Source organism: Lucilia cuprina, chromosome 2 (assembly GCF_022045245.1).
Source record: "Lucilia cuprina isolate Lc7/37 chromosome 2, ASM2204524v1, whole genome shotgun sequence".
NCBI classification, from domain to species: domain Eukaryota; kingdom Metazoa; phylum Arthropoda; class Insecta; order Diptera; family Calliphoridae; genus Lucilia; species Lucilia cuprina.
In genome coordinates this window covers 34,006,548-34,032,986 of record NC_060950.1, presented here as the reverse complement: position 1 = coordinate 34,032,986, position 26,439 = coordinate 34,006,548, and the positions used below count along the sequence as shown (strand labels likewise).

General features: G+C 28.6%; 3 protein-coding genes across 3 annotated transcripts; 1 reads left to right on the top strand and 2 right to left on the bottom strand.

Moving 5' to 3' along the window:
- The first annotated feature begins 2,740 nt into the window (after positions 1-2,740).
- Positions 2,741-3,954, top strand: LOC124420754. Its single transcript, XM_046954832.1, has 4 exons — positions 2,741-2,909; positions 2,972-3,173; positions 3,234-3,744; positions 3,908-3,954. The coding sequence occupies exons 1-4, from the start codon at positions 2,806-2,808 to the stop codon at positions 3,952-3,954; spliced, it is 864 nt and encodes a 287-aa protein (XP_046810788.1). The 5' UTR covers positions 2,741-2,805.
- A 4-nt stretch (positions 3,955-3,958) lies between these two features.
- Positions 3,959-4,672, bottom strand: LOC124420751 (putative nuclease HARBI1). Its single transcript, XM_046954827.1, has 3 exons — positions 4,543-4,672; positions 4,148-4,477; positions 3,959-3,966 (listed from the first exon to the last, which is right to left on the bottom strand). Exons 1-3 carry the CDS (start codon positions 4,670-4,672, stop codon positions 3,959-3,961), a joined length of 468 nt encoding a protein of 155 aa, XP_046810783.1.
- Positions 4,673-4,679: 7 nt separating this feature from the next.
- On the bottom strand, positions 4,680-5,358 carry LOC124420750. Its single transcript, XM_046954817.1, has 3 exons — positions 5,249-5,358; positions 4,755-5,187; positions 4,680-4,691 (listed from the first exon to the last, which is right to left on the bottom strand). The coding sequence occupies exons 1-3, from the start codon at positions 5,356-5,358 to the stop codon at positions 4,680-4,682; spliced, it is 555 nt and encodes a 184-aa protein (XP_046810773.1).
- Positions 5,359-26,439: the final 21,081 nt, after the last annotated feature.

Below are 26,439 nucleotides of genomic sequence, written 5' to 3'. Positions count from 1 at the left end.
AATTCTATGAAAAGATTTATGTCCCCATAAAACATGTTTGTGCCGAATTACAGCGCTATTGATGGTTTTGTTAGTCAGTTATTGGCGATAATGTCATTTTCTAAAGGGGGGCTTATATGAGGGCTAGGCGAAATCGTGGACCGATATTTCACATTTTCAATACCAAACAAACTGGATCAACTATAAGTATCTGTGCTCGCTAGCTACTTCCGTTTGGACTCTATCGTGTTTTCAACAGACAGACGGACAGACGGACGGACATGGCTAGATCGTCTTAGAATCTAATAAGGACCCAGAATATATATATACTTTTATGGGTCTTAGACGAATATTTCAATGTGTTACAAACGGAATGACAAAAACAATATACCCCCCATCTTTTTTGATGGTGGGTATAAAAAGTACAATTTATGAGATAAAAAGAACTAAAGAGTTGTCTCTTAAAGAATCTTATTCAATGAGGACCATGTATGTTTAATAATCTTGCGTTTTGAATTCATATTAAAGAACATACATAGAGTATCATTTAAAAAAAAGTACCAACAGTGGAATAAATTTTACCTAAGTGGAAAGTACGAATAAAAAGAGTTCAATGTTTCCCCTTTTCGCTTAGAAATATACTTTTTCAAGAATTAAGTTTAGAAAATGTTCCGTATTTTATCTATATATAACAGATAAAACTCAAACGATTTAAATTTGCATTCATTTGTTCGAGAAAAATTGTGTTTTCAAAAAGGTACCAATCAATTAACTCGAATTTGGTCCTATATAGGCATTAGTACTTGAATTCCAATATACTATACCAATAGTTTATTTTGTGTGAGAAAATAAACTACTTTTTGAAATTTTAAAAAAATTGGCGCAATGAGTTTGAATAAAATAAAATTTCCCGTTTTTTCCCTTTTTGGTACTTTTTTCTCCAGTGAAATAGCAAAAATTTTATTACAGTAATATTATTACAGAGTTAGTCCGTAATTTAATAGGAATAATTCAATAACCCGAAAAAGTTTTCTTAATGTGCTAAAAAAAAGTACCATAAATACAGTTTTCTCCCTTTTACATCCAGCTTAATTTAAAAAGGAAAGATTTAAAGAAATCAAATATTTTATCACGATATTTATTTGATAAGTGTTTGAAATACAAAACAAATGTCATTTTGTAAATAGGTTCATTAGTTTTTTTGGTATTAACTTCTTTCGAAATCCATATCCGATTACGACTGTTATATTATCTTACCTAAGTTAGATCAATTTCGTTTATTCGTAGTAAATATTTAGAATATGATATAAAACTGTTATATTTAGATGATTTTGAGGTCAGTTCACAATTATTTCCTTTAAAATCCTGAAAGATAATGCCAGAATTGACGAACATGAAATCTGTTCAAATATCTTGAAAATTATAAAAATATCGCGAACAAAACATGAAAATTCTCATGTTAATTTCATTAAAAGACTTTTAAAATACTTTAGGAAGTTAGATATTTAAAAATCTCTTATAAAAAATAAACATTTCATTCAAAAATTATAACACCTTCCCATAAGCGCTTATCATTTTTTAATTAATCCCATTAGGGCGCCCCAAACTAGTGAAACTAAGCCAAATCGTAGTTATTAAACATCGTGATCAATATTCAGTTCGTTAAGATTAATTTATAAACAAATCTTTAAAAAAATTGATTTCAGACCATAAAGCATATAGTGAAACCCATTAAATTTGCCAAGTAACACATTTAGAGGTGGTTTCATAAATGGATGAATTTTTAATGCATGAATACGACAACAAATTATATTTTTAAATCTAAATGACTTCAGAAAATACATTAAACGAAAAATATTAAGCTGTAATCAACTTTCAAGGAAGTTGTATAATAGGAATGATTCATGATGGGTCTTGACAAAAATGGTATGGTGTAATAAATTGTAAAATGCTATCGTACCCCAAATGTTGTAGGTACACATATTAGTCCAAGATATACTCTCATATTCGCAATAAACAAATTTGATAAAATGGCGGTGTTGTCGCTTCCTATGGAAGCTCGTTCCATAGGAAGTAGGCCTCGCGTATGTCAAGGCCATTTATGATCACTAAATTGCTTAGGCGTGCATTGAGGTAGGTCAAAATCCTACACAGAGGGAAAAAAGACATTTTTCCAATTATACACCCATGGTACAAAATAGACACCAAAGATATTTATATTGTAAGGCAACACTATGTTGTCAGGTAACGCAACGTTGTCAAATTGCAACAAATTGGTTGGCGAATGCATATACATATCCGTTGTCCAAATGTTAACAAATGTGGTAAGCTCACTATTGACAACTGATGGTATCAATTTCGGTACTTTTCATCTGGTTTTTCCCTCTATGTACTGTAAAGATGTATAAAGTATTTTTACACATATGCGATGTGGTATTTATGTCCTTATTCGCGTTAATGCTTCATGTACGTATTCTGTTTGCTTAAATAATAGTTAATTAATGCCCATTATTAGAACTTTGCAAAAAGCAAAGGTACGATTTTGTAATGCCGATAATTTGTTTTTCGTTATTATATGTACACGGGAGGACAAGTGGGAGTATATGCTTTATTGATATCCATTTACAAAAGTACAATTATAATATCTAGAAACAAGTTATCTGGGGGGTTATTGTGTATTTCGATTCGAATAGGAAAAATTACGAATTTGAAAAAACTGCATTATGCAATACGATTTTCGGAAATTTATTTACGAATTTTCGAAAATATTTTTTTTATTTTGGGATTTTTTTCTTCTTTCGAAAAATCAAAAAATTCCTTTCGTAAATGCAACCATGTATTACGAAAACATGTGTCAAATTCGTTATTATCATTCGTAAATCATACGAATGCTATTTTACTTGCGAAAAGGGGAAAAACAATTTTAAAATGTAAGTTATTAATAAATATTTATACACTTGTTTGATTAATAAATGTAATAAAATTTTTAAAGGGAACCAGTAAGAAAAAATGTATATACTAAACCAAGACAGTATGAAATAATGGTCGATTTCATGGTTCAACATTCCGACTTGGCAAAGGGACACCTAAACGCTTCCAACGCAAAAAGTAAATCAAGAGAGTTGTGGGAAAGACTATCCCTTGATCTTAATGCTGCCGGACCACCAACACATGAGGTCGAAAAATGGAAAAAAGTAAGTTCAAAATTTTATTGTTATAAAACAAAAATGTATTTATTGTATTCATATTTCTAGGTATGGGCAGACTACAAACAACACATTAAGGTGAAGTCCCGCAGAAACAAAAGTAGCCTTTCTGGAACAGGTGGAGGGATAAGTAATTTCTGCTCCCTAACACAATTAGAGCAGCAAGTCGCTGATTTGCTTGCTATTAACGAAAGTGTCGATGGTATGAGTGGAACTTATCGATATGGAGCTAAGAGAAAAAGGACATCAAGCGCAAGTGCTACGGAAGTTCCTACTCAAGTAGATGATATTGATATGGATACCACAGCAAATGACCTAGCTGAAACTTTAGCTGACATATCAAACGGTCAGAATACAGTCACTCCACGTTCTCGGCGTAATAGAAATGTTTCCAACAAGGACAATCTCTTAACAAAACAAGTAGAAAACCAAATAAAATATCAAGAAAATTCATTGGAGCTATTAACAAAAATTGACGAAAACCAAAAAGGTTCCAACAATGAATTAAAGGAAATAAACAAAAATCTTTTAACTTTAAATAAATATTTAAAACGTAGCTGTGAGTACAGGAAGCGTCAATACAGATTAGAGAAGGAAAAATTTGAATTTATGAAGAAAAATGAAATAGAAAAAACAAAAAGGAAAATTGCACAACTTGAACTTAAACAAAAAATTTTCGAACTGGAAGCAAGAAAAACATTGTGAAAAATTTTTTTCTTAAGACCTTATTGGTATTCGTAATCAATTTTTAAATTTTGAAAACAACTGAAGTATTATAAACCTTTTTGAAATTTAAAAATTGATTATGGTTTTATTTTTTTAGTTTTATGTAAATTTAGTAACTGAATTGTTTTATGTTTTTAATAAATAGTTTATTGAAATTTAGTTTAAACGTTTTATTAACTTCTTGTCATATTATTTTTTATTTCATTTCTAATATTTTCGCAATATTAGAAAATTACTTTCTATATTACTTTCGATATTGTTGTTAATGTTTAAAGTTATACTACTTATATCCTCATTTTGCAAAATAGGGGTTTCAACTTTGTACAGTAAACAAATGTTATGTAGTGCACAACAGACATTAAGAATTTGGACCGCCTTTTCTGGGGAATAATGTAGTTCTCTTGCTGCTAGTAGGCAACGAAATCTTGCTTTTAATAATCCAAACGTTCTTTCAATAATCGACCTTCCTTTCGAATGTTGGTCATTAAGATAGGATTCCGCTGAATTTTCAGCAGCATTTCTGTATGGAGTCAAAATCCATGGTTCCAATGGATATCCAGAGTCACCTGCAATGATAATCAATTATTTAATTTTTCTTCTGTGAAGATAAAATAATCGTCACGAGTCTTACCTAATATTCTTGTTCCAGTATCACCAGTTTGGAACATTTCTTTTAAATATTCCCTCTCCTCTGATAAATTCCAAACATGTGAATCATGGCAAGCACCTCCATAACGCCCATTAATAGCCCTTATGTACATTTCATGATCACATATTTATCTATAAATTAGTAGTATTCAATTATTTTTATTTGTATCTATGTATATGCATGTCCACACTTACGGCCATAGCATTATGTTTCAGTTTCCTGTTGAAATACAAATGTTCATTATTATTTGGCCTTATAATTTGAATATGAGTTCCATCAACGGCTCCAATTACACCTGGTATGGAACATTTAGTATTAAAAAATCTTTTGGCTTCCATCTTTTTCTCTTCACACATTTCGAAAACAATATGCTTGGTACAAAGATTTGTTTGGATAGCTTCGCAAACTTCACCTATACAAGCTGAAATGGATGATTGCGAAATACCTAAGAAACGATCTTGGCCTATCTGGTGCTGATAACCACCTTGTGCCAAAAACTTTAATGTGGCTGCCAATTTCAACATTGAAGGAATAGATGTAGATCTTTGTGCAGCTTTTAAATCATCTTTAATCGAATTGAAAACGTACATAAATGACACTTTATTAAGTCGGAAATTTTTCACGAATCTGAAAGCAATAATACATTTAATCAAATTTTAATATTTACAATTCTCAAATAAATACTTACGCATTTTCATTAATATCCATAATATTTGAATTAGCTCTTATATATTTTCTTTCAATTCTTTCCAAAATAACGTCTTCCTCATCGCTTTCCCATAATAACACACAATCCATTATTTATATAAATTATAATTTTTTTAACGTTCTTTATTTTCCAAAAATATTTTGACATTTGCAAGAAAATGGACGAATTTTCAAATTACACAATACGAATTAGTTTTCGAATCGGAATTTTATTTCGAAAGTATTTTCGTTTGGAATCGAAATACACAATAACCCCCCTGCATTATAAAATCCTACCTGTAGTTATTGGCAAGATGTAATAATGGGCCTAAGATTTAACAAGACGTCCTTAAAACTTTAAGAAAATAGATATTTATGTTAAGTTTTTCAAAGTATTTTTTTAGCATCAAATATACTACTGGTCATCCCTCGTATCTTCTTTATAAATATGTATTTGAATTGAATTTATTTAGAAATTATGTCGACTTAAGAGCTCATATTTGTTACATCATGCGTATACTTAGTATCATGTTTCAATAAATTTTGTATTAATTAAAATAAATGTATAAAAAAATGTCACTGCACCTGTAATTAAATATGGATGTGTTTTTTATACCATTCAAATTTGCCAGTAAGATATATATAAATTTGTCATGCCGTTGTAATCTCTACAATACTTATAAATACATATATATTAACGGTACATCTATCTGTCTAGCTGCTAGTTTTTATGTCAGTTTAAAACTCTTTTGTAAGGATCCCAGATATCATAGGGTATATAATTCTATAAAAAAAATGATTTTTAGAAAAATTTCGAAACAAACAGAATAATATTGCTCATTACAAGGCACAATACAATCTAAACAACAATTTTAAATTCAAAATGGTGAAGGGCATATAAAATCCATCATAAATATAGTATTCTTAAGTACTTGTTCATTTCTAATTGATAAATTTTGAAAAATGACTTGTCACTATAAACTGTAATAAACCTTAAAATAATGAATACACTAATGAATTTTGTATATACAAAATATAGGCGAATTATTTTATATCTAAATAAAAAATTATTTCAAAAAGCAACAATAACGTAAGTTTAGGATTTTATCCATCTATTTCACATTTAAGTGAAGTTTTATCATTACTCAAAATATAAATAACTAAAAAATATATATTTTTACATTTTTACATACATGTTGCGATATGTCGAATGAAGTAACAACCTTGTAAAGGAATAACAACTTAAAATTTCTACATTATTTTTAGTACTTCAGGAACATACATTCATGTGTCTAAATCACTATGGTTTATTGCGATGAATGCTGTTTTGAAATGATGCAAATAAATTTCTTTCATGGAATTTTTATATAAATTAATTTATAAGTTGTTCAACTAATTAATGCTAGTACAGGTAAAAAAATCAGACATACTCACATACATACATACAAACAATCACACTGAAGGATTAAAACTCTGCTAATACAATAACGTTAAAGGAACCAGGTACTATAAAGTTTTAATATAGTGTACGAACACAATGAAACCTTCATGTGAACACGTTTTTCTTTGGCTGCCAGTATTTGCTTTTTGTTGGAGTTGTTCATAGTTTGGTTTTATTTTTGTTGAAGGAAAATTGTATTAACACAAACCATTGAATTCATAATTAAATAAATGAATGAATTTTTTACATTTCACACCCTTTACGTTCTGTTAATTAGAATGTTTTTATTAAATTAATGGAGACCGTGGAATATACACTACAGAAGATAAATAATTTAAGAAACCATTAAAAAACAAGCAGCTAAAAGTGTTATGATGATGGTGATCATCATCAAAACATGTGTAGTAACACAGCAAAACTCGGCATGTACTTAGATAACCACTTACTTTTCAATGTCTACTTCTTACCGTATCTTTTATGTATATGTATTCTTATAATAACGTGCATATAATCAGATACATAAATACTTTGTTTTGTTACATTTTAACGATCATCAATAAAGGGAACCTTATATTGTACATGATTAAATTTTTTACATAAAGCTATTTAAAGATTCTGTTTAAGTCCTCTCGGGCATCCATTATTATTTTATTTCCGAGAATTAACAGTTTAATTTTATCTGAAATAATACATATGTATAACAGAACTTGACTCATGAAATTCTACAATCTGAATAATTAATCCAGAGTAAAAATGTAGGGTATAAGCACATATTAATTAAATAAAAAGAACAATAAATGTATTCACATCGGGGTAGAACCAGACATTTATAGTCTTAGTTTAAGTGGCAAAACTTTATTAGAGGTGTTTTTCAAAATAATAAGTATATTTCCATAATAAATATTATTCATATTATTGTTGCTATTTTTACCTTCAAATATACAAATTATTGTTTTATTATGAAATAGTCTTAGTAACGCCTCCGTCTATTTAAATACGTGTATGTCAGTGGGTACAAAGTTTTTCTTGCTAAATAAACAGTTATTTTAGTCATTTAATAATGACGACCATCGACATCGCTGTCTTCATAATAATTTCCTTGATGATTATTATCCTTGAATTGTAGCCTTGTTATCTTTGTTTTCGTTATCTATACATAATTGTACTACGAGTTTTTGAATCTATATTTGTACTGGTAAATAATTTTTGGTATGTTGCCATTTTGTGTTTGTGTTTGACAGGCTTCTGTCGTTTCTCCTGCTTCTTCCATTAAGGCCTAAATTCTTCTAAAATGGAGGAGTTGTGGGTGCAAAAATATAATAAACTTTTTTTGTGTTTGTAAATATAAACTAATTAAAAGATTCATCCATAAATTAGCGAATTTTCTTTTGAGAAAAGTGTTAAAACAAACTTTCTTAATTCATTATCACTCATATTGGTGGTAAATTTTATTCATTTGCTTATGGTTATTATTGTTTGTTTTTTTTGCATATAAATTAAAATGAAAGACTTTGAATTATTATTTTATGAAGAAAAATATATGTATTTATTTGGAATATTTAATAAAAAGCATTATATAATCAGTGTTGTTTTTTCTATTCCTAAAATAATTGATGTTTTTCGTGCCTTTTTTAAAAAAAGCTCATTTCTATGTATTTCCATTCGTTGAATTCAAAAATCATTATTAAAATTTTCGGTAAGCTCTAGTTTTTGAGATGTTGCGAATTTTGTACAGACAATGTTTTACGCCACTTTTTTAAAGTTTTAATTAAATTTTTCCAAAGTTTTTTTAAGTCTACATTAAATTATCTTTCTAAAGAGCATAATTATGATGACTATTATTGCAAAATATTATACAATTTAAAATCAGTGCCGTAACGTTGTATGGTTGTAAGTTTTCACTATTTTTTTTGTTTTAGTGTGAGGAAATTGTATCTGCGAAATATTAATGACATATGATAATACAACAATACGATACAATGTCGTTATTTCAAAAAATACAGTCGTAGATGTTTGTAAGTGCTTGTCATGATGTTTGTAAGGATCTTATTGCTTCCAAAGTTTCATATTTGTATATATTTTTATTTATCATGAAGTATGAAGAAAAAATATTTCTAAATAGTAAAAAAAACACATTAACAAATATCACAAATTTATTGTAGAAATGTCTTAAAAAAACCAAAATATCTCGGAAACTAGAACTAAAGGAAATTTTGAACTCAGCAGGTGGAAATTCATAAGAATCACCTATTTTTATTTAAAAGGCATTTTCAGTGTTGTCTAGGGTAATGGAATAAGAATAATGGAAAAACAAGTATGAACGTATAGTCGGGCGTAGCCGACCATATGATACCCTACACCAGTCTGTATGTATGTAAAAAATGAGGATTATTTAATAAAATAAAGCATTTGGTTTGTTTTTATACCCTCCACCACCATCAGTGGTGATAGAGGGTAATATAACTTTGTCATTCCGTGTGCAACACCAAGAAATATTCATCTGAGACCCAACAAAGCATATATATTCTGGTCCTTATGAAATTCTGAGTCGATTTAGCTATGTCCGTCTGTCTGTCAGTCTGTCTGCCAAAAACACGCTCACGTTAAAACTAAGGCAAGGACATCAACCAAATTCACCGAAAATATTTATTGGTATTGAAAGTGGGCAAAATCGGTTTCACATCTAAAAAAAGTTATGAATCAAAAATTGAAAGAACCTCGAAAAAATAAGCATTTTTACACATTCTGGTGTAATTTTCTTGAAAACTATGCAAGATAATTCCATAAAAATCGGCACACATTCGTTTCCGCACAAAAGCTTAATCTCTACGTAAAATCGCCAGAATCAGTCCACAATTTCATATACCTCCCATACAAAAGTACATATTCCCGGAAATTTGGTTTTTTGTTAATAACTTCCGTCGTTATGTCGATATCTTCACAAAATTTTAGAAATTAAAATTTTATGATAATAGAATTTATTCAGAGGAAAAATTTTTTGGATGGGTCCATAATTGGTCATAGGTCCCAAACAAGGTCCCCTCCCGAAAATCACTTAAACTCGCATAACTCATTACTAAATTAAGATATTGATATAATATTTGGTACAAGTATTGCTTTTATATACAGAAATATTATAATGATAGATTCTTTGGATCGGTCCATAATTGGTCATAGCACCCATACAAGGTCCCCCTCCCGAAAATCATTACTAAATTAAGACGTCGATATAAAATTTGGTACAAGTATTGCTCTTATATACAGAAATATTACAATGAAAGTTTTTTTGGATCGGTCCATAATTGGTCATAGCTCCCATACAAGGTCCCCTCCCAAAAATCACTAAAACGTACATAATCATTACTAAATTAAGATATCGATATAAAATTTGGTACAAGTATTGCTCTTATATACAGAAATATACAATGAAAGTTTTTTGGATCTGTACATAATTGGTCATAGCTCCCATACAAGGTCCCCTCCCGAAAATCATTATTAAATTAGATATCGATATAAAATTTGGTACAAGTATTGCTCTTATATACAGAAATATTACAATGAAAGTTTTTTTGGATCGGTCTATAACTGGTAATAGCTCCCATACAAGGTCCCCTTCCAAAAATAACTGAAACGTACATAACTGATTACTAAATTAAGATATCCATATAAAGTTTGGCACAAGTTTGGAGCATATATTTTAAATTTTAAGAGCATATTTTGAGTTTTTTACGGCATATTTAAAGCGCTTAAAACACTTTTTTTAGAGCATGTTTTCGGTTTCCCTGCTCATAACCAAATGTTTATATCCATACATTTAGCAAAAACATTGCTCTTATGTACATAAATTCACTATAAAATTGTTTTATGAAAGGTCCATACTTGGTCATAGCTCTCATACTATGTCCAGAAAATCACTTAGATTCACAATATTTATTACCAAGTAGAATTCTGAAATTTTGTCTTTATGTACATAATTGGTCATAGCTCCCATACAAAGTCCTTTTATTACCAAATTAAGCTATTGATACATAATTTGGCAAAAATATTACTTTTGTATACTTCTATTTCTCATATACTAGGTCCAGCCCCTAAAAGCGCTTTAACCGTATTTAAAGAGCATTATCAATTTGTGTTGAACAAAATTACATTTGTATTTGTATTTTGAAAATCTCTAAATCTTTCACACACATACATACATGCAAATTACTACATTTATAAATTTATGTTCAATAAATCTTGAAATTGTAATAGATTTAACTTTTGGGATTTTTTCTATTAAAGACATGAGAAAACTTACTTATTTCTACAAATATTTGATCAATTAGAAAAGTAATAACATAAAAGTAGCTGGTGGAGGGTATTTAAGATTCGGCACAGCCGAATATAGCACTCTAACTTGTTTAAATACAAAAATTCGTTTATCTGGGAATCTAATACAACCAAATTCTTAAAATTTTGCACGAAGAAATTTAATATTCATCTACATTTTTAAGGAAAAATAGCTGACTTTCATCTGAAGGGGCTTGGATCCGCCATATGAATAAAATAGAAAAATTCGTATATCTGAGAAATTAGGGCTAGAATCTTTAAATTTTACTTTAAGAACTTTGACAGTCATCTCAACATTAACCGTCCTATGTAAAAACGAATTTCAAAGTTAACAATGGTTTACTTACACACTTTTCCATTTAAAATCAGGTTTTAATAACCATTGTTAACTTAATAATCGGTTTTGCATAAGGAAGTTAGAGTATAACGGGAGGACTTCTAATGGGGTACTTGGTACCTCCCATATGAATTAAATACAAAATTTCGTTTAACTGGGAAACTAATAGAACTAGATTCTTCAAATATTGCACAAACTACTTTAATATTCATCTGAACATTTTGGGGAAAAAGGGCGGACCTTCATCTTGGGAGCTTGAAACCCCCATACTTATTAAATAGAAAAAATCGTTTATCTATGAAACTATTAGAACTAAGTGAACATTTAGAAAATAACGGCCGGACTTTCATTGGGGGGGCATGACACCACTATATGAATTTCGTATATCTTAAAAACTGTTAAATAATTCAAAATATTCATAGATAGAAATTGGCAAAACTGCAATAATTGGCTTGGCAGCTCTCTCATGTAACACATTGTTAATCTGGAAAACTATTATAGTTAGAATTTTCTAGAGGGTAAAATGTCATTAGAATATAAATTTTTTAAGAAAAGTATACATAAAATTTTAGCAAGTTGGAAAAAATAGAACATTAATGTATTACTTTAGAATTTAAATAAAATATATTGTCATCAAATTAAATTATAATAAATCTTTAAGAAAAATTACATAATTTAATAACTAAATAAATATTTTTTTGGATTATGTATTTAATTTTGATTGGGGTAGCGAATCACACCATGTATTAGCTAGTGATAATTTATAATATCTTTCTTAGTCTGTTCTTTTGTTTGTTAGTTTGTTCGTCAAACGATTTTCTTGAAATTTGTTCTTTTATAAATACACGTTTATAAGTAACTTGTATTTGTTATATTATTTATTTCAAGGTTTAATATATAAATAGGTATTTATTTTACCATACAATTTCATAAATCTTTCGTTATCAAAAATATTTCAAACTCATCAAATTATTTAATATTTATTGAGGTTAATAGACATCATAATATTTCTCTTTGGTTGTCATTGAATCAACACTTTTTGTGACAATCTATTTAAGAAAATTGTCTTGTCGTTAGTTTTTTATTGGCAAAAAAAAGCACATGCGAAAGTATAGTTGGATATGATATAACTCATATTTTTGTCTAGTATATCTTTTGGTTGGAAAAACCTTTTACAATTGTTTGCCCCGTTTTGTAACTGTTCTTTTCTTAACATTGTATTTTTTCTGAAAAAAAGTTGTGAGAAAATTTTTCTATTTAATATTCAAAACAAATAACAAAAACTGCTCATTCAGTTTGTTGTCTTGTCATACATTTCTTTAACAGAATGCAATTAGGTAAAATCCATTAGCGTTAAAGTGCGTTTTTATCATTCTTCTTTATGTTAATGTTCTTTATGACTTCCTTACTTTGAGTACGAAAAATTATTTTTAATCCTGTATTGCTCGCAACAGCTGGATAGTATGCTTTCCTTTAATTATTTTTTGTTAAAAAGCATTATTATTATTTTAATCAAAGATGATATTTAAGAAAAAGTTTTAGAATATTATTTTTTTGATAAAAGATGACATTTAAGAAAACAAGTTAGAGTGCTAAGTACGTTCGGCTGGGCCGAATCGTAAATACGCTCCACCAGCTATTTTTATATTTATACATTTCTAATTTATCAAATATTTGTAGAAATTTTGAACATTACAAACGCCTTTTTCTTTACATTTTTATAGCGCTTAGCGATATTTAGTAATTTGCATGTATGCGATTGTGTGAAAGATTTAAGGATTTTCAAAATACTAAATTTTTGTACATAAAATCTGTATCTCAGTATTGTAATTAAGTAACAAGTAATGTGTGTTTAAGTGATTTCTAAAGTGAACCTTGTACGGGACCTACCGCACCCATGTAATAAACCGATCGTAAAAAATCTTTCAATTTAATGGCAATGAGTAATGTGCTTTCATAAGATTTTCGTAAAAGGACTTTTTATGGGAGCTATATCCAATTATGTATATAAAGCTACAATTTTTAAAATTTTTTATATATATATATATGTATATGTATATATATATATGTATATGTATATATATGTAGGGTATCAACCGTAGTCGACCCATACTGGAAGAGGACAATAACGAACAAGACTAATAGAGACGATGACATTGAAACAAATAGTAGAGTAGAACAATACGGACGAGGGACAGTTAGTTTTTAGTTTGACATTGAACACTCAAGATCATTTTTGACTGGATGAAACAAATGAATTGAATTTAGAATTAATAAAATAGTTTATAAGTTAAATATAAACAAAAGTGCGTTTTATTTAAAATGAGGAGTGAAATTCTACATTTTGGTATCTATATCGGGATTTTAAGAAGAATAATCCTACATTTTGGGGACTCAACCGAAATTCCTAGTGAGCCAGAGGAATTTGTTGTGCGGAGAGTTGAAAGTGTTAAAAACTTTTATAATTCAACAATAGAGAAGGTTTTTGTAAACTAAAAACTCAAGATAGTAATTTTGTTTTTTTTTTAATGAAAACAAGAAAAAACATGGAAGTGAATAAAGTGTAAAGAAAAATTTTATATTGCATCAACGAATAAAATTTAAGAAGTTAAGAAGAAGGAGAAAATGGGAGAATAAAGTCACAAATTGAGCAAGTGAGAGTGAATATAAAGAACAGAATAAAAACCCACCCTTATAAGAGCTTAGACAGTGTTGTGAACAGCCGAAATTGAAACACGTTGTGTATGTGTGTGTGTGAGTATACAAAGCTTTGTGTACAGTGAGAATAGTAACGATCGAAAAGTGAAGAAAAAAAACAATTCTGCCAGTGGCAAGAATATTGTGTTGTTGTGGAGTGAAACAAAAATAATTTTGTTGTTGCTTAAATAAAGAAGAGAGTTTCGTACTCTAAATTGTGTTGTCGTGAAGCAAAACAAACAGACGTTGTTGTTCCTGAATTTAATTATACCCTACACCACTATAGTGGGGAGGGTATTATACGTTTGTGCTGATGTTTGTAACATACAAAATATTGGTCCAATACCCACCATAAAGTACTTTACAAAAAATAAAAATTTTATAAAAGTAAAAATTGTAAAAATATACTCATGGTGTAGGGTATCATATGGTCGGCCATGCCCGACTATACTTTCCTACTTGTTTTCGTTTATCGATTATCTATGATCCCTGAAAATTTGAAATATTAACTTTACATATAAGGAGAGGCAGACATGATTAATTGTTTTTAAAAGGGCTGTTAAAATATTTCACTGTGTAAACTTTTTGTGCTAACTTTTTTTGTCTTTGTGATAGAAAAAATATATTGGTAAGTATTAGAAGGTCAATAATAGTGAACAATAATACATAATATTATTTTCGATAATATAATTTGAAGCCCGAAAAAAATTGAAACTAAACCCCAGGACTGCCCGTGGGGCACATGCGCCAAATATATGTAATGCTTGTGATGTAGAACAAATTGAAATATTTTAGGTCATAGGTCAAAATAATCAAGTTTTTCAAATATCTCCTTTTTCATACATCCTACGGATTTAGGAGTCTTTTCAAAATTTGGAGAAAATCGAATTTACGGTATTTTGATTTCAGACAATTTTTCCCTGTTATCAGCAGTTTTGGACTTATAGACATTTTTTGTCCATTTAAGAAATGGTTTTCTAACCTCAATATATTTTGACCTACAACCATAATTGTGATATCTTTATATACAGCCAATAGTAATAACAACATGTCATTATTTAATTATACTTTGGATTTTTTTTCAGTGTACGGAATCTTATATGAATTTTATTTTCAATAAAATTTATATATTAGCTTGGTTTTTAAACTGAATATATTTAGATAAAAATTTGAGAAAATCCTGCGTTTATTCATATTCTGCTTCGAGATCATCATTTTGAACATCTGAACCAATTTCGATGCATTGTAGATTTAAGAAATTTCAATTCCTTTGTACAAAAATAGTTTCGATATGCACCTTATGTAACAGGCGTAATGTTTTTTTAAAAGCTGATGATTGTGACATGTTTTATGAAGATTATTGGATATGATTGGATTTTCAAATTAGCAAGAACTTGGTAAGCAACAAAATTACAAATTAAATTATTTTTATGCAGTAATTTCAAAAATCATATCTCTTGAGATTTTTAAAAGAATAATTTTTATACCCTCCACCAACATCAGTGGTGATATAGGGCATACATCATTTTGTCATTCTGCTTGTAACACTGAGAATTATTCATCTAGGACCAACCAAAGTATATATATATTCTTGATCCTTATGAAATTCTGAGCCGATCTAGATATCCCCGTCTGTCTGTATAAAACACGCTCACGTTAAAACTAAGCAATGGAACTACACTCAAAAAATATTCAGTTTGGTATTGCAAATCAGCAAGGTCAGTGAAATAGTTTTAGAGTTATGAGTAAAAATTTAAGACAATCTCGAAAAATGGCAATTTTTCACATATTTATTTGTATTTTTTACAAAATTTACTGCAGATAAATTGATAAATTTCGTCAGAGATACATCTATTGGTGAGAGAATTAACAATGTCAAAAATCGGCAAAATCGGTTTATAATTTCATATACCTCCCATACAAATGTACATATTTCCGGAAAATGTGTTTATTGTTAATAACTTCCGTTACAATATCGATATCTTCACAAACTTTTACAGATTATAGTTTTATGTCAATAGAATTCATACCAAGGAAACATTTTTTTCGATCAGTCCAGAATTGATCATCGCTCCCTTACAAGGTCCCCTTCGAAAATCACTTAAACGCCCATAACTGTCTATATATGTGCTCATATATAGAGAGAAATAATATTGTAAATTTTTTTTCCAATCGGTTGGTCATAGCTCCCAAACAAGGTCCCTTCCAGAAAAACACTTAAAGGCGCATAACTCATTATCAAATAGTGATACCCATTAAATATTTGGAATAAATACTATTTTTGTATCCTTGGTCACAGCTCCCATACAAGGTTCTCTCGCGAAAATCACTTAAACGTACATAACTCATTATCAAATACTGATATCCATACATTAAGCAAAAATATTGCTCTTATATACAAAAGGTACACTACAACGTTGTTTTACTATAGGCCCATATTTGGTCATAGCTCTCATACAAGGTCGCCTCCAGAAAATAACTTAAATTCACAATATTCATTACCAAATAATAACATATATATAGAATTTTGAAATTTTAAACGCACATAATTCATTACTAAATTAAGATATCTATATAAAATTTGGTACAAGTCCATAGCTCCCATACAAAGTTCCCTCCCGAAAATCACTTAAACGCGCATAACTCATTACTTAATTAATATATTGGTATAAAATTGCTCATATGCATATAAATATTATAGTGAAAGGTTTTGTCGATCGGTTCATAATTGGTCATGGCTCCCATACAAGGTCCCTTAGCGAAAATCACTTAAACGCGCATAACTCATTACTAAATATAAAATTTGGCATAATTATTGCTCTCCCATAAAGTAATATGACTATGAAATTTTTTTCCTTTCTGTCCACAATTGGTCACAGCTCCCATACAAAGTCCCCTCATTGCTTAATTAAGATGTCGATATAAAATTTGACATAAGTATTGCTCATATGCATTTGAATATTTCAATGAAAGGGTTTTTCGATCGGTCCATAATTGGCCATTACTCCCATACAAGGTCCCCTCCCGAAAATAACTTAAATGCGCATAACTCAATAATAAATTAAGAAATCCATATAAAATTTGGTAAAATTATTGCTTATATGCAAAAAATAATACTTTAAAATTTTTTTCCGATCGGTCCTTAATTGGTCATAGTTCCCATACATGGTTCCCTCCTTAAAATCACTTAAAAGCGCATAATTCATTAATAAACTTATATATCCATATAAAATTTGCAACAAGTGTTCCATATATGCACAGAAGGCACGTCATTAAAATGAGTGCTTATAACCAGTGAACATTCGATGATTCTGATGCAAATTTTCATTGGTGCACTATATTTATTTTAAATTCATTAAAATCCGTTAAGCATTCACCCAACTTCTCTTATTAATCAAGATGTTAAAATGGTCTTAATATTACTAATTTTAACAAATACTAAATACAAAACTCTAATAAAATTAATTCTATTTTTAATATTTATTTATTTTGAATCCTAAGAGAATATCAAATTTTAGTGAATTTCACAATTTTTATAACAGGATTTTACAAAAGTGAATTATGTGCAATTTTTCATGACTTCACTTATGACAAATTTATAAGAATTTTGGCATGTATTTAAAAGGCATTAATAAAAATACGTACCAAAGGAATCATGAACATATCCCTTCTTCTTGAACAACTTCAAAATTTTTTTGCTGGGTCATTAATTTTTTGATTTTTGAAAGGAAGAGCTTTCCGTGAGTCGTTTGCATAGCTTTTGAGGATATGGGATGTAGTGGGGGCAAATTTTTATTATGAAACATGTAAGCTTGTCTTTATCATTTCGAATTTTCGGAGTTATATCAAGTAACGGCGGATATGTTACTTAGTATATCTTTTCTAAAACCTGGTTTATAAAATAAAAGAGTTTCATGAAAAATGCTGGAATTACTGGTACGCTGCTTACTGGCTTAAAGCTATAGGTACAGCGATAAAATTCGACATAAACGATTTTAAAGCAACCAAGATTTATGAGGATGGGTCCATAATTGGACTTAGGGCTCAGTACTACTTTACAAATACGAGTACATCGATGTTGATATACAAATATGTTTTATACGAATCGAAAACTCGCAAACAAATTTTGTGACGACCGGTCCATAATTTCCCCTTCCTTCCATATAAGATCCCTTCAGAATATGATTTTAACGCTTATTACTTTCTTAAAAATATGAGTACTGCACAAAGATTCAACATTAACAAGAAAGCTATTAATTTACGACAACCCAAACATCTTAAAATCAATAACATTAAGTTTTTTGTTGCAAAATATATTTTATTATGGGTTAATTAGAATAAAATTTAAAAACAACAAGTTAGAGTGCTATATTCGGCTGTGCCGAATCTTAAATACCCTCCACCAGATACTTCTATGTTATTACTTTTCTAATTTATAAATATTTGTAGAAATAAGTTTTCTCCTAAATCCCAAAAGTTAAATCTATTACAATTCCAAGATTTATTGAACATTATAAATTTAGTAATTTGCATGTATGCATGTGTGTGAAAGATTTAGTGATTTTCAAAATATAAATACATATATAATTTTGTTCTACACAAAAAATTTGTTAAAGCGCTTTTTGGAGGTGGACCTAGTATAGGAGAAATAGAATTTTTGTATATGTATCATTATGTATCAATAGCTTTTTTTGGTAATAAGTAATGTGCGTTTAAGAGATTTTCGTAAAATGACTTTGTATGGGAGCTATGTCCAATTATGTATATAAAGAGAAAATATTGTGTAAAAAATATTGTGAATCTAAGTGATTTTTTGGACCTAGTATGAGAGCTATGACCAAATATGGATCGTTCGTAAAGTAATATTTATGCTTAATGAATGGATATAAATATTTGGTTATATGTTATGTGCGTTTTATCTGATTTTCGGAAGAGAACCTTGTATGTGTGTTTTTCTAAAAGGGACCTTATATGGGAGATATGATCAATTATTGACGGATCGGATATCTTAATTTAGTAATGAGTTATCTGCGTTTAAGTTATTTTCGGGAGGGCATCTTGTTTGGGAGCTATGACCAGTTATGGACCGATGAAAAAATTTATTAGTAATATTTTTGTGTATATTCACTGTTATCCTAAGTAGAAAATATACTTTAAATTTGTTTAACGATCGTCCATAATTGTACGTTATTTCCATCATTTTTGAAAATTATGTAAACACTTTTTACTCATTACCAAATAAAGTGTTGAACAAATAATCATACAAAAATATTCGTCCTATAACCACCTTAAAGTATAGAATCCTTTTCTGAGTCGATTAAGCTATGTCCGTCCGTCCATCTTGCTGGCTATCCATGTAAACCTTGTGCGCAAGGTTTCATCCAATTTCAAGATAATTGGATGAAATTTGGCATGCATGTTTTATTTGGCCCAAGAACGAAGCCTAGGGTCCTATAAATCGACTTTCGAATAATCGACTTTTTGTCGAAAAGTCGAAGTCGAAAAAAGTCAAAAAGTCGAAAAAAATCGAAAAGTTGAAAAAAGTCAAAAAGTCGAAAAAAATCGAAAAGTCGACTATTTATAAAATAATTATAGTCGAAAAGTCTTAAAGTTGACTTTTAATTAAATGAAAAAAAGTCGAAAAATCTACTTTTCAATAAATGCAAAAAGTCGAAAAATCGACTTTTAACTAAATGAAAAAAGTCGAAAAGTCGACTTTTCACTAAATGAAAAAAGTCGAAAAGTCGACTTTTCGTTTCAACTATAGAACCCTAACGAAGCCTATTGAAAATGATAAAAATTGGTCCATTATTTCACCCGCATAGAAGAAAAACCCCCGATCGGTTCATCGAAAGTATAGAATGCAAATTTTCCAATCAAAATTTCTACAACAAACCATCAATAACTTTATTAAACGTTTCACTCACATGCAATTATTAAATATCGCTAAAGCATATTTTAGGGCATTAATAACATCTAAAAGAAAATGGTGTTTGTAATGTTCTTTCTATTGAAAAACTTGAGACAACTTATTTTCACAAATTTTCACCAAATAAAAAATTATTAATATAAAAGTAGCTGGTGGAGGGTATTTAAGATTCGGCGCGGCCGAATTTAGCACTCTAACTTATTTTTATACCCTTCACCTTATATAAGTTTGTCATTCCGTTTGTAATTTCTATAATATAATTTTCCGATCCTATAAAGTATATATATTCTGTCTGTATATATTCATGTCCGTCTGTCTGTCTGTTGAGGTTCCCAGATATCGGCGAGATCCGAATCTTCAATAATTCTATTAGACATGCTTTCGAGAAGATCACTATTTAAAATCAGCAAAATCGGTTGGTAAATAACGGAGATATGAGCAAAAATCCGAGACAACCTCTGAAAATTTCATCAAAAAATGTCATATTTTTTTCATGCGTTGTTAAAAAAGCAACAACAACACTATATATTAGAAATAGATGTACACGCGTGCTTAGATGTATTTGGTTTTATTTCACTGTGTATTAAAATTATTCGAATAAAAACTTATAATATATTTTTTTATTCCAGTAGACGACTAAATTTTAAAAATTTTCGATATTCGAACGATAAAAGTTTTTATTCGAATAATTTAATAAAATACAAATGAAATTTTTAAACCACGTGCAAAATTTTTAAATGTGGGTAAAAACGGATTTGCCTAAATTTACTCATTTATACGTCAGTAACCTAGTTCAATCTCAACATATTTTAAATTTCTCAGTAGATTTCAAAGTGGAAGCTGAGGATTTTATAATGATATATGAATACGATGTTTAAATTAAGTAGAGAAATATGAGTGTGTTTCATCAGCTATTTAACATGTTTTATACCCACCATCAAAAAAGATAGAAAACACGGTAGTACGAGCTAGAGAGTTGAAATTTTTAACAAATATTTTTTTTGTTTGGTATTGAAAATAGACAACACAGAAAAAAATATTCAGTAATTTTTTTCAATAAAGACGTTAATAAGTATTAAATTTTAATGTAATTATATTTTTAATTAATGTGATTATTTTTTGTAATTGCTTTTTGAATTTTTGAAATTTTTAATATTTTGACATTTGTAAAAATAAAATAAAAAGAAAAAACAGTTTAAAACTTTTGCAGAAAATAATTAGTTCATTATTTTATAAAAAAATGTGTTATTTTAATTGAAACACAAAATGGATGGGAATTTATTCATCTCTGTTATGTGGACCTACATAAGTAAAAAAAGTTCTTATTCAAAAATATGTGTACGCAATTTAATATAGTGTCTTTTAGATATTTTGTGGGATGGGATGCTATATTTAGACGCATTATTCCCTGATACATTTAAAAGCAGTGGACTTAACACGAGGTAAGCTTTGATCAAGATTTCTCAAACGTATTTCTAAGTTTACTTTTGTTGTCTCTTTTTAGATCATTATTCTTGGCGCATGACCCTGGCGGATGCTATGAGTTTTTATAAGTTATGAAGTATATCTGAAAATATCGTGGCGATTGCATACAAACATACATACATACATACATACATACATACATACATACATACATACATACATACATACATACATACATACATACATACATACATACATACATACATAAATACATACTTCATGTATTTGAATTATGTATAATAATTTATGTATATTCAATAAAAACAATTTAGATAAATCTTCAATTGGAAAATTATTTTTTAGTCGATATTTAAAATTACAATAATTAGGAATTTAATCGAATTCATTATGGACGTGTTTGAAATATGCCACCAGATCTAATTAAACGAATTAATTACAATAATACTGTTTTAATTGAAAATTTTGCCACGTTTTTCCAATTAACATTTTTAATTTTCAGTTAATCTATAGTATAATTTTGATGATTAGAGAAAAATCAAAACTTTTTTTAATTAATATGAGCAATTTCATAATTGAAATTCATTTTTATTTTTTTCTGTGAATACTGTTTACGATTTAACCTAACACCCATATAAGGTTCCCTTCCGAAAATGACTATAACAAAATTACTATTAAATTCTACATAAACATGTTGCTAGCATTGCAAAAAGTAGTAAAATATGTGTTTCAATTATAACAGATATTTTGGTTTAGTATTTGTGAATTTCTTTGTTCAATATATATTAAATTATAGGTAAATTAAAAATTAAATTAAAATTTTATTCGAATATTCGTTTATTCAAAAAAAATTGTTAGGATTATTCTTTATTCTTATTTCGAAATTTTTTATTCGTTCGAAGAAACACAAAAAATTTTCCTCGATTAATCGAATAATTTTAATTCGCATGACAACCATAATTTGTAGATTTAAGCAACATTCTCAATGCTAGTAACATTATGTGTATGAATAATACGCACGATGATTTAAAAAAAACATTAAAACGTTAAATTAAATAATCAGTTATGATATTTTCACTATTAAAATATTAACTAAAATACCACATTTTTCAAATAATTATACATGCAAAAATCATTAATCTATCAAAAACATGTATTACTTTCACACGTTGCATAAATATTATAAATATTTATGGATACAATAAATGAGAATTATACAATTTAAACGATTATGGAAAATTTTCAAATATTTATTTTGTTTAAATTGTGTCATCACGTACATATTTTGCGAATTTTTGACTGCATAGTTTAAATTTAAATAATGTGTTGTACATACATACATATGCATACTAATCTATTATTTAAAGTGAATTTGAACAATTTAGAATGCTAAATGGCGTTCCCTTGAGTAAATTTTTAATGTTTAAACGAAAAATTATTTATTTGTTTAAAAATTAATACATTAAAAATTGAACTATTACACCGCCCGACAATAATGGAAAAAATTTCTAGACACGAACTAGATGATATAGGTCTGAAACTATAAATTTAGTGGAGAAAATCGCGTTTTTAATTTTTATTATAGTGAATTAAGAATAAAATAATAACATAAAATATTTTGAAAGTCTTCTTGTTCATTTGACACAAAATTAGGCATATTTGGGTTAGTTGAAGTATTTAATTATACCCTACACCACTATAGTGGGGAGGGTATTATACGTTTGTGCTGATGTTTGTAACATACAAAAATATTTGTCCTATATTTGACCCTAGTCCCCATACAAACCCCCCTTCAAAAAATGACTTAAACGTCTAAAATTGACTTGTAACCATTTGTATCGCAATGAAACTCAACAAAACTAACTGTTATTTAGAAATATATCCTTTTCCCAAATTTACCGAAGATCGGCCCATATTTGACCTATATAAAGCCTCATTTAGAAATTTTAGTTTTTTATCAATAAATGGCTTAAATATTTTGGAATTATGGTAATATTCAACATAAAAGTTTCTTTACAATAAATAAAAATTTTATAAAAGTAAAAATTGTAAAAATATACTCATGGTGTAGGGTATCATATGGTCGGCCATGCCCGACTATACTTTCCTACTTGTTTTTTTAATGTGATTCTTTAAACTTTTGAAGCCCTTTACATAATTTCAAACCAAAAACTATATAAAAATATAAAATAGTCTTCATGTTTATTCAGTAAAATTCAGTATTAATAATTAAATCGTGGATCCACTTATAAAGACAACTAACGGAAATCGCATCAAATTTATGGCAAATGTTTTAATGGTGGATATATAAGATAGTAATATGAAATAGCCGAATATATCACTCATTCAATAGTTTTCAGTTTATATTTCCTATAATAATTAAATCCACTGGATGTTTATTTTGCGTAATAAATGCAACTCAAAACCAATAAACAAAACTTCATTCTACAGTAGAAAGTATTTCTTTGTAAATTTAATTGCTACTGGTATCTAAAACTCTACAGTTACCTGTAGCATTATAATTTTTTTTTTTTTTTTTTTTTTGTGAACCAAATTCTGGTTAACCGAATACCACGTTCGAATTTTAAAGACAAATAAAATCAAACCAACAAAATATTTGTGTTTACAATAATCATGTATTGTGCAAAACAATACAAGATTGTGCAAATCAATTATTGTATTGTTTTGCACTGCTGTTGGATATTTCAGAAAAGTAAAACTTTTAGTAACAGTAGATAAATATTTCTTTTATTAAGTATGAGCATTTTTTTCTCATGAGCTTTTTACATATTTTTACTTCTAATATAATGGGTTATTCTGATGCTCTTATTAGTATTCCCTACTTCAAGTTCTACCTCTTGAAACAAGTTATGTTGTAAACTATAGGCTAACTAACAAATATAAAACTTTACCGTTTACTATTGGTAATAAATTTCAACAAAACTAATAAAATCTTACAGAAACGGTAAACAATGCGCTTTTAAATCAATGTATACTTTTTGTTATTAAAACGCTGCAAATTTTTTTGTGAAAACAAGAATTGAAAAATTCGTAACTTTTTATACTGTCCACCACTACAAGTGGTGAAAGAGGGTATATATAAGTTTGCTATTCCGTGTGTAACACAAAGATATATTCATCTAAAATCCAACAAAGTATATATATTCTGGGAATTAATGAAATTCTGAGTCGATTCAGATATGTCTGCCTGTCTTTCTGTATAGTTAAAATACACTCACGTTAAAACTAAGCTATATAAAATTCAACGTGACTGGAAATATTCATTGCTGTCCTAAGCAGTTTGGTATTGAGAATCAGGAAAATCGGTTCCCAACGTAAAAAGTTATGACCAAAAATTGCAGACTATCTCCCTAACCCTATTTCTTGAAAAGAAATCTTAGGAACTACCAAAGATACTTCGATGAATTTTGTCATACATTAATCAAAATAACAAATAAAAAAACAAATAAAAAATACCTATCTATCTATCTATCTATCTATCTATCTATCTATCTATCTATCTATCTATCTATCTATCTATCTATCTATCTATCTATCTATCTATCTATCTATCTATCTATCTTTCTATCGATCTATTAATTTGAATACATTTAACTATTTAATTATTAAATAACTCGACAAAAGTTTTGTTTCCATTGTGAGGTAACTAACATGGATCTCGTACGTGTGCTAAAATGTTTTTAATGAACGAAATTCGTTTGCTGTTTTTAAAACAATGTTGATGACTTTATATAGGAGCAATGGCCAACAATAGGCATGTTATATACACAGAATGTACTCATGTCAAATTTTTCCAGATATTACCATTCTATAAAAAAATGTTGCGTTCGGAGATTCTATATAATGATTTATATACACAAAACTCGTATTTACAGCGAATTTTATTCCGAAAGCTTTGATTGTCAATTTGGGATTAAGTAATTCTCAGAAATGGTCCTTATATGGACGGACTTAATCTCGATTGCTTTATTATTCAAATAAATATATGCGTTATCGAGATTTTCGAACGTGGACCACTTATGGGAGCTTTGACCACTTATGGGCCTAAAAATACCCATTTATTTCACAATGAAATATATGCGCTTAACTGAAACCAAACATATTTAAGTCAATTTTTTTCCCTCTAACTTTAAAATACATTGAAATATTTGCGTTTAAGTGCTTTTCGGAAGTGTACCTTATATGGGAGCTATGACCAACTACGGTCCTATCCGGAAAAAAATGTAGAGTGATTTATATATAGAATAAACATTTTTACAATAGCATTATTTATCGACAAAAGACACCCGTTTAAGTAATTTACTGAAGTGGACCTTATATGGGAGCCATGACCATAATTGAACAATGTTGAACAAAGAAATACACGAATACTAAATCAATTGTACTTATATAATTGAAACAAATCTTTTACTACTTTTTATACCCTCCACCAACATCAGTGGTGATAGAGGGTATATATAAGTTTGTCATTCCGTGTGTAACACCAAGAAATATTCATCTGAGACCCAACAAAGTATGTATATTCTGGTTCCTTATCAAATTCTGAGCCGATTTACGCTATGTCCGTCTGCCTAAATCACGCTCACGTTAAAACTAAGCAAAGGAAGTCAACCAAATTCACCGAAGATATTCACTATTATCCTAAGCAGTTTGGTATTGAAATGAGCAAAATCGGTTCCAGCCGGGAAAAGTTATGATTAAATAGTTAAGATATCCAAAAAAAATTAAGATATCCATATAAAATTTAGTACAAGTATTGCTGGAATGAATAAAATACTACTGCAAAAGTTTTTTCCGATCGGTTCATAATTGGTCAAAGCTCGCATACAAGGTCCCTTTCAGGAAAACACTTAAGGGCACATAACTCATTACTAAATAGTGATACCCATAAAATATGTTTCTCAAATACTATTTTTGTTCACATAAATGTAATATCAAATTTTTTTCACAATCGGTCCATCCTTGGTCATAGCTCCTATACAAGGTTCCCTCCAG

Excerpts from the sequence above, each read along its gene's own strand:
- LOC124420751 (XM_046954827.1), bottom strand. The coding sequence starts at position 4,672 with ATGTACATAAGGGCTATTAATGGGCGTTATGGAGGTGCTTGCCATGAT. Across the intron at positions 4,478-4,542 it reads TACTGGAACAAGAATATTAG|GTGACTCTGGATATCCATTG; the intron begins GTAAGACTCGTG and ends TTATCATTGCAG.
- LOC124420754 (XM_046954832.1), top strand. The coding sequence starts at position 2,806 with ATGCAACCATGTATTACGAAAACATGTGTCAAATTCGTTATTATCATT. Across the intron at positions 2,910-2,971 it reads GGGAAAAACAATTTTAAAAT|GGAACCAGTAAGAAAAAATG; the intron begins GTAAGTTATTAA and ends AAATTTTTAAAG. Across the intron at positions 3,174-3,233 it reads AGGTCGAAAAATGGAAAAAA|GTATGGGCAGACTACAAACA; the intron begins GTAAGTTCAAAA and ends TCATATTTCTAG.
- LOC124420750 (XM_046954817.1), bottom strand. The coding sequence starts at position 5,358 with ATGGATTGTGTGTTATTATGGGAAAGCGATGAGGAAGACGTTATTTTG. Across the intron at positions 5,188-5,248 it reads ATGGATATTAATGAAAATGC|ATTCGTGAAAAATTTCCGAC; the intron begins GTAAGTATTTAT and ends TATTGCTTTCAG.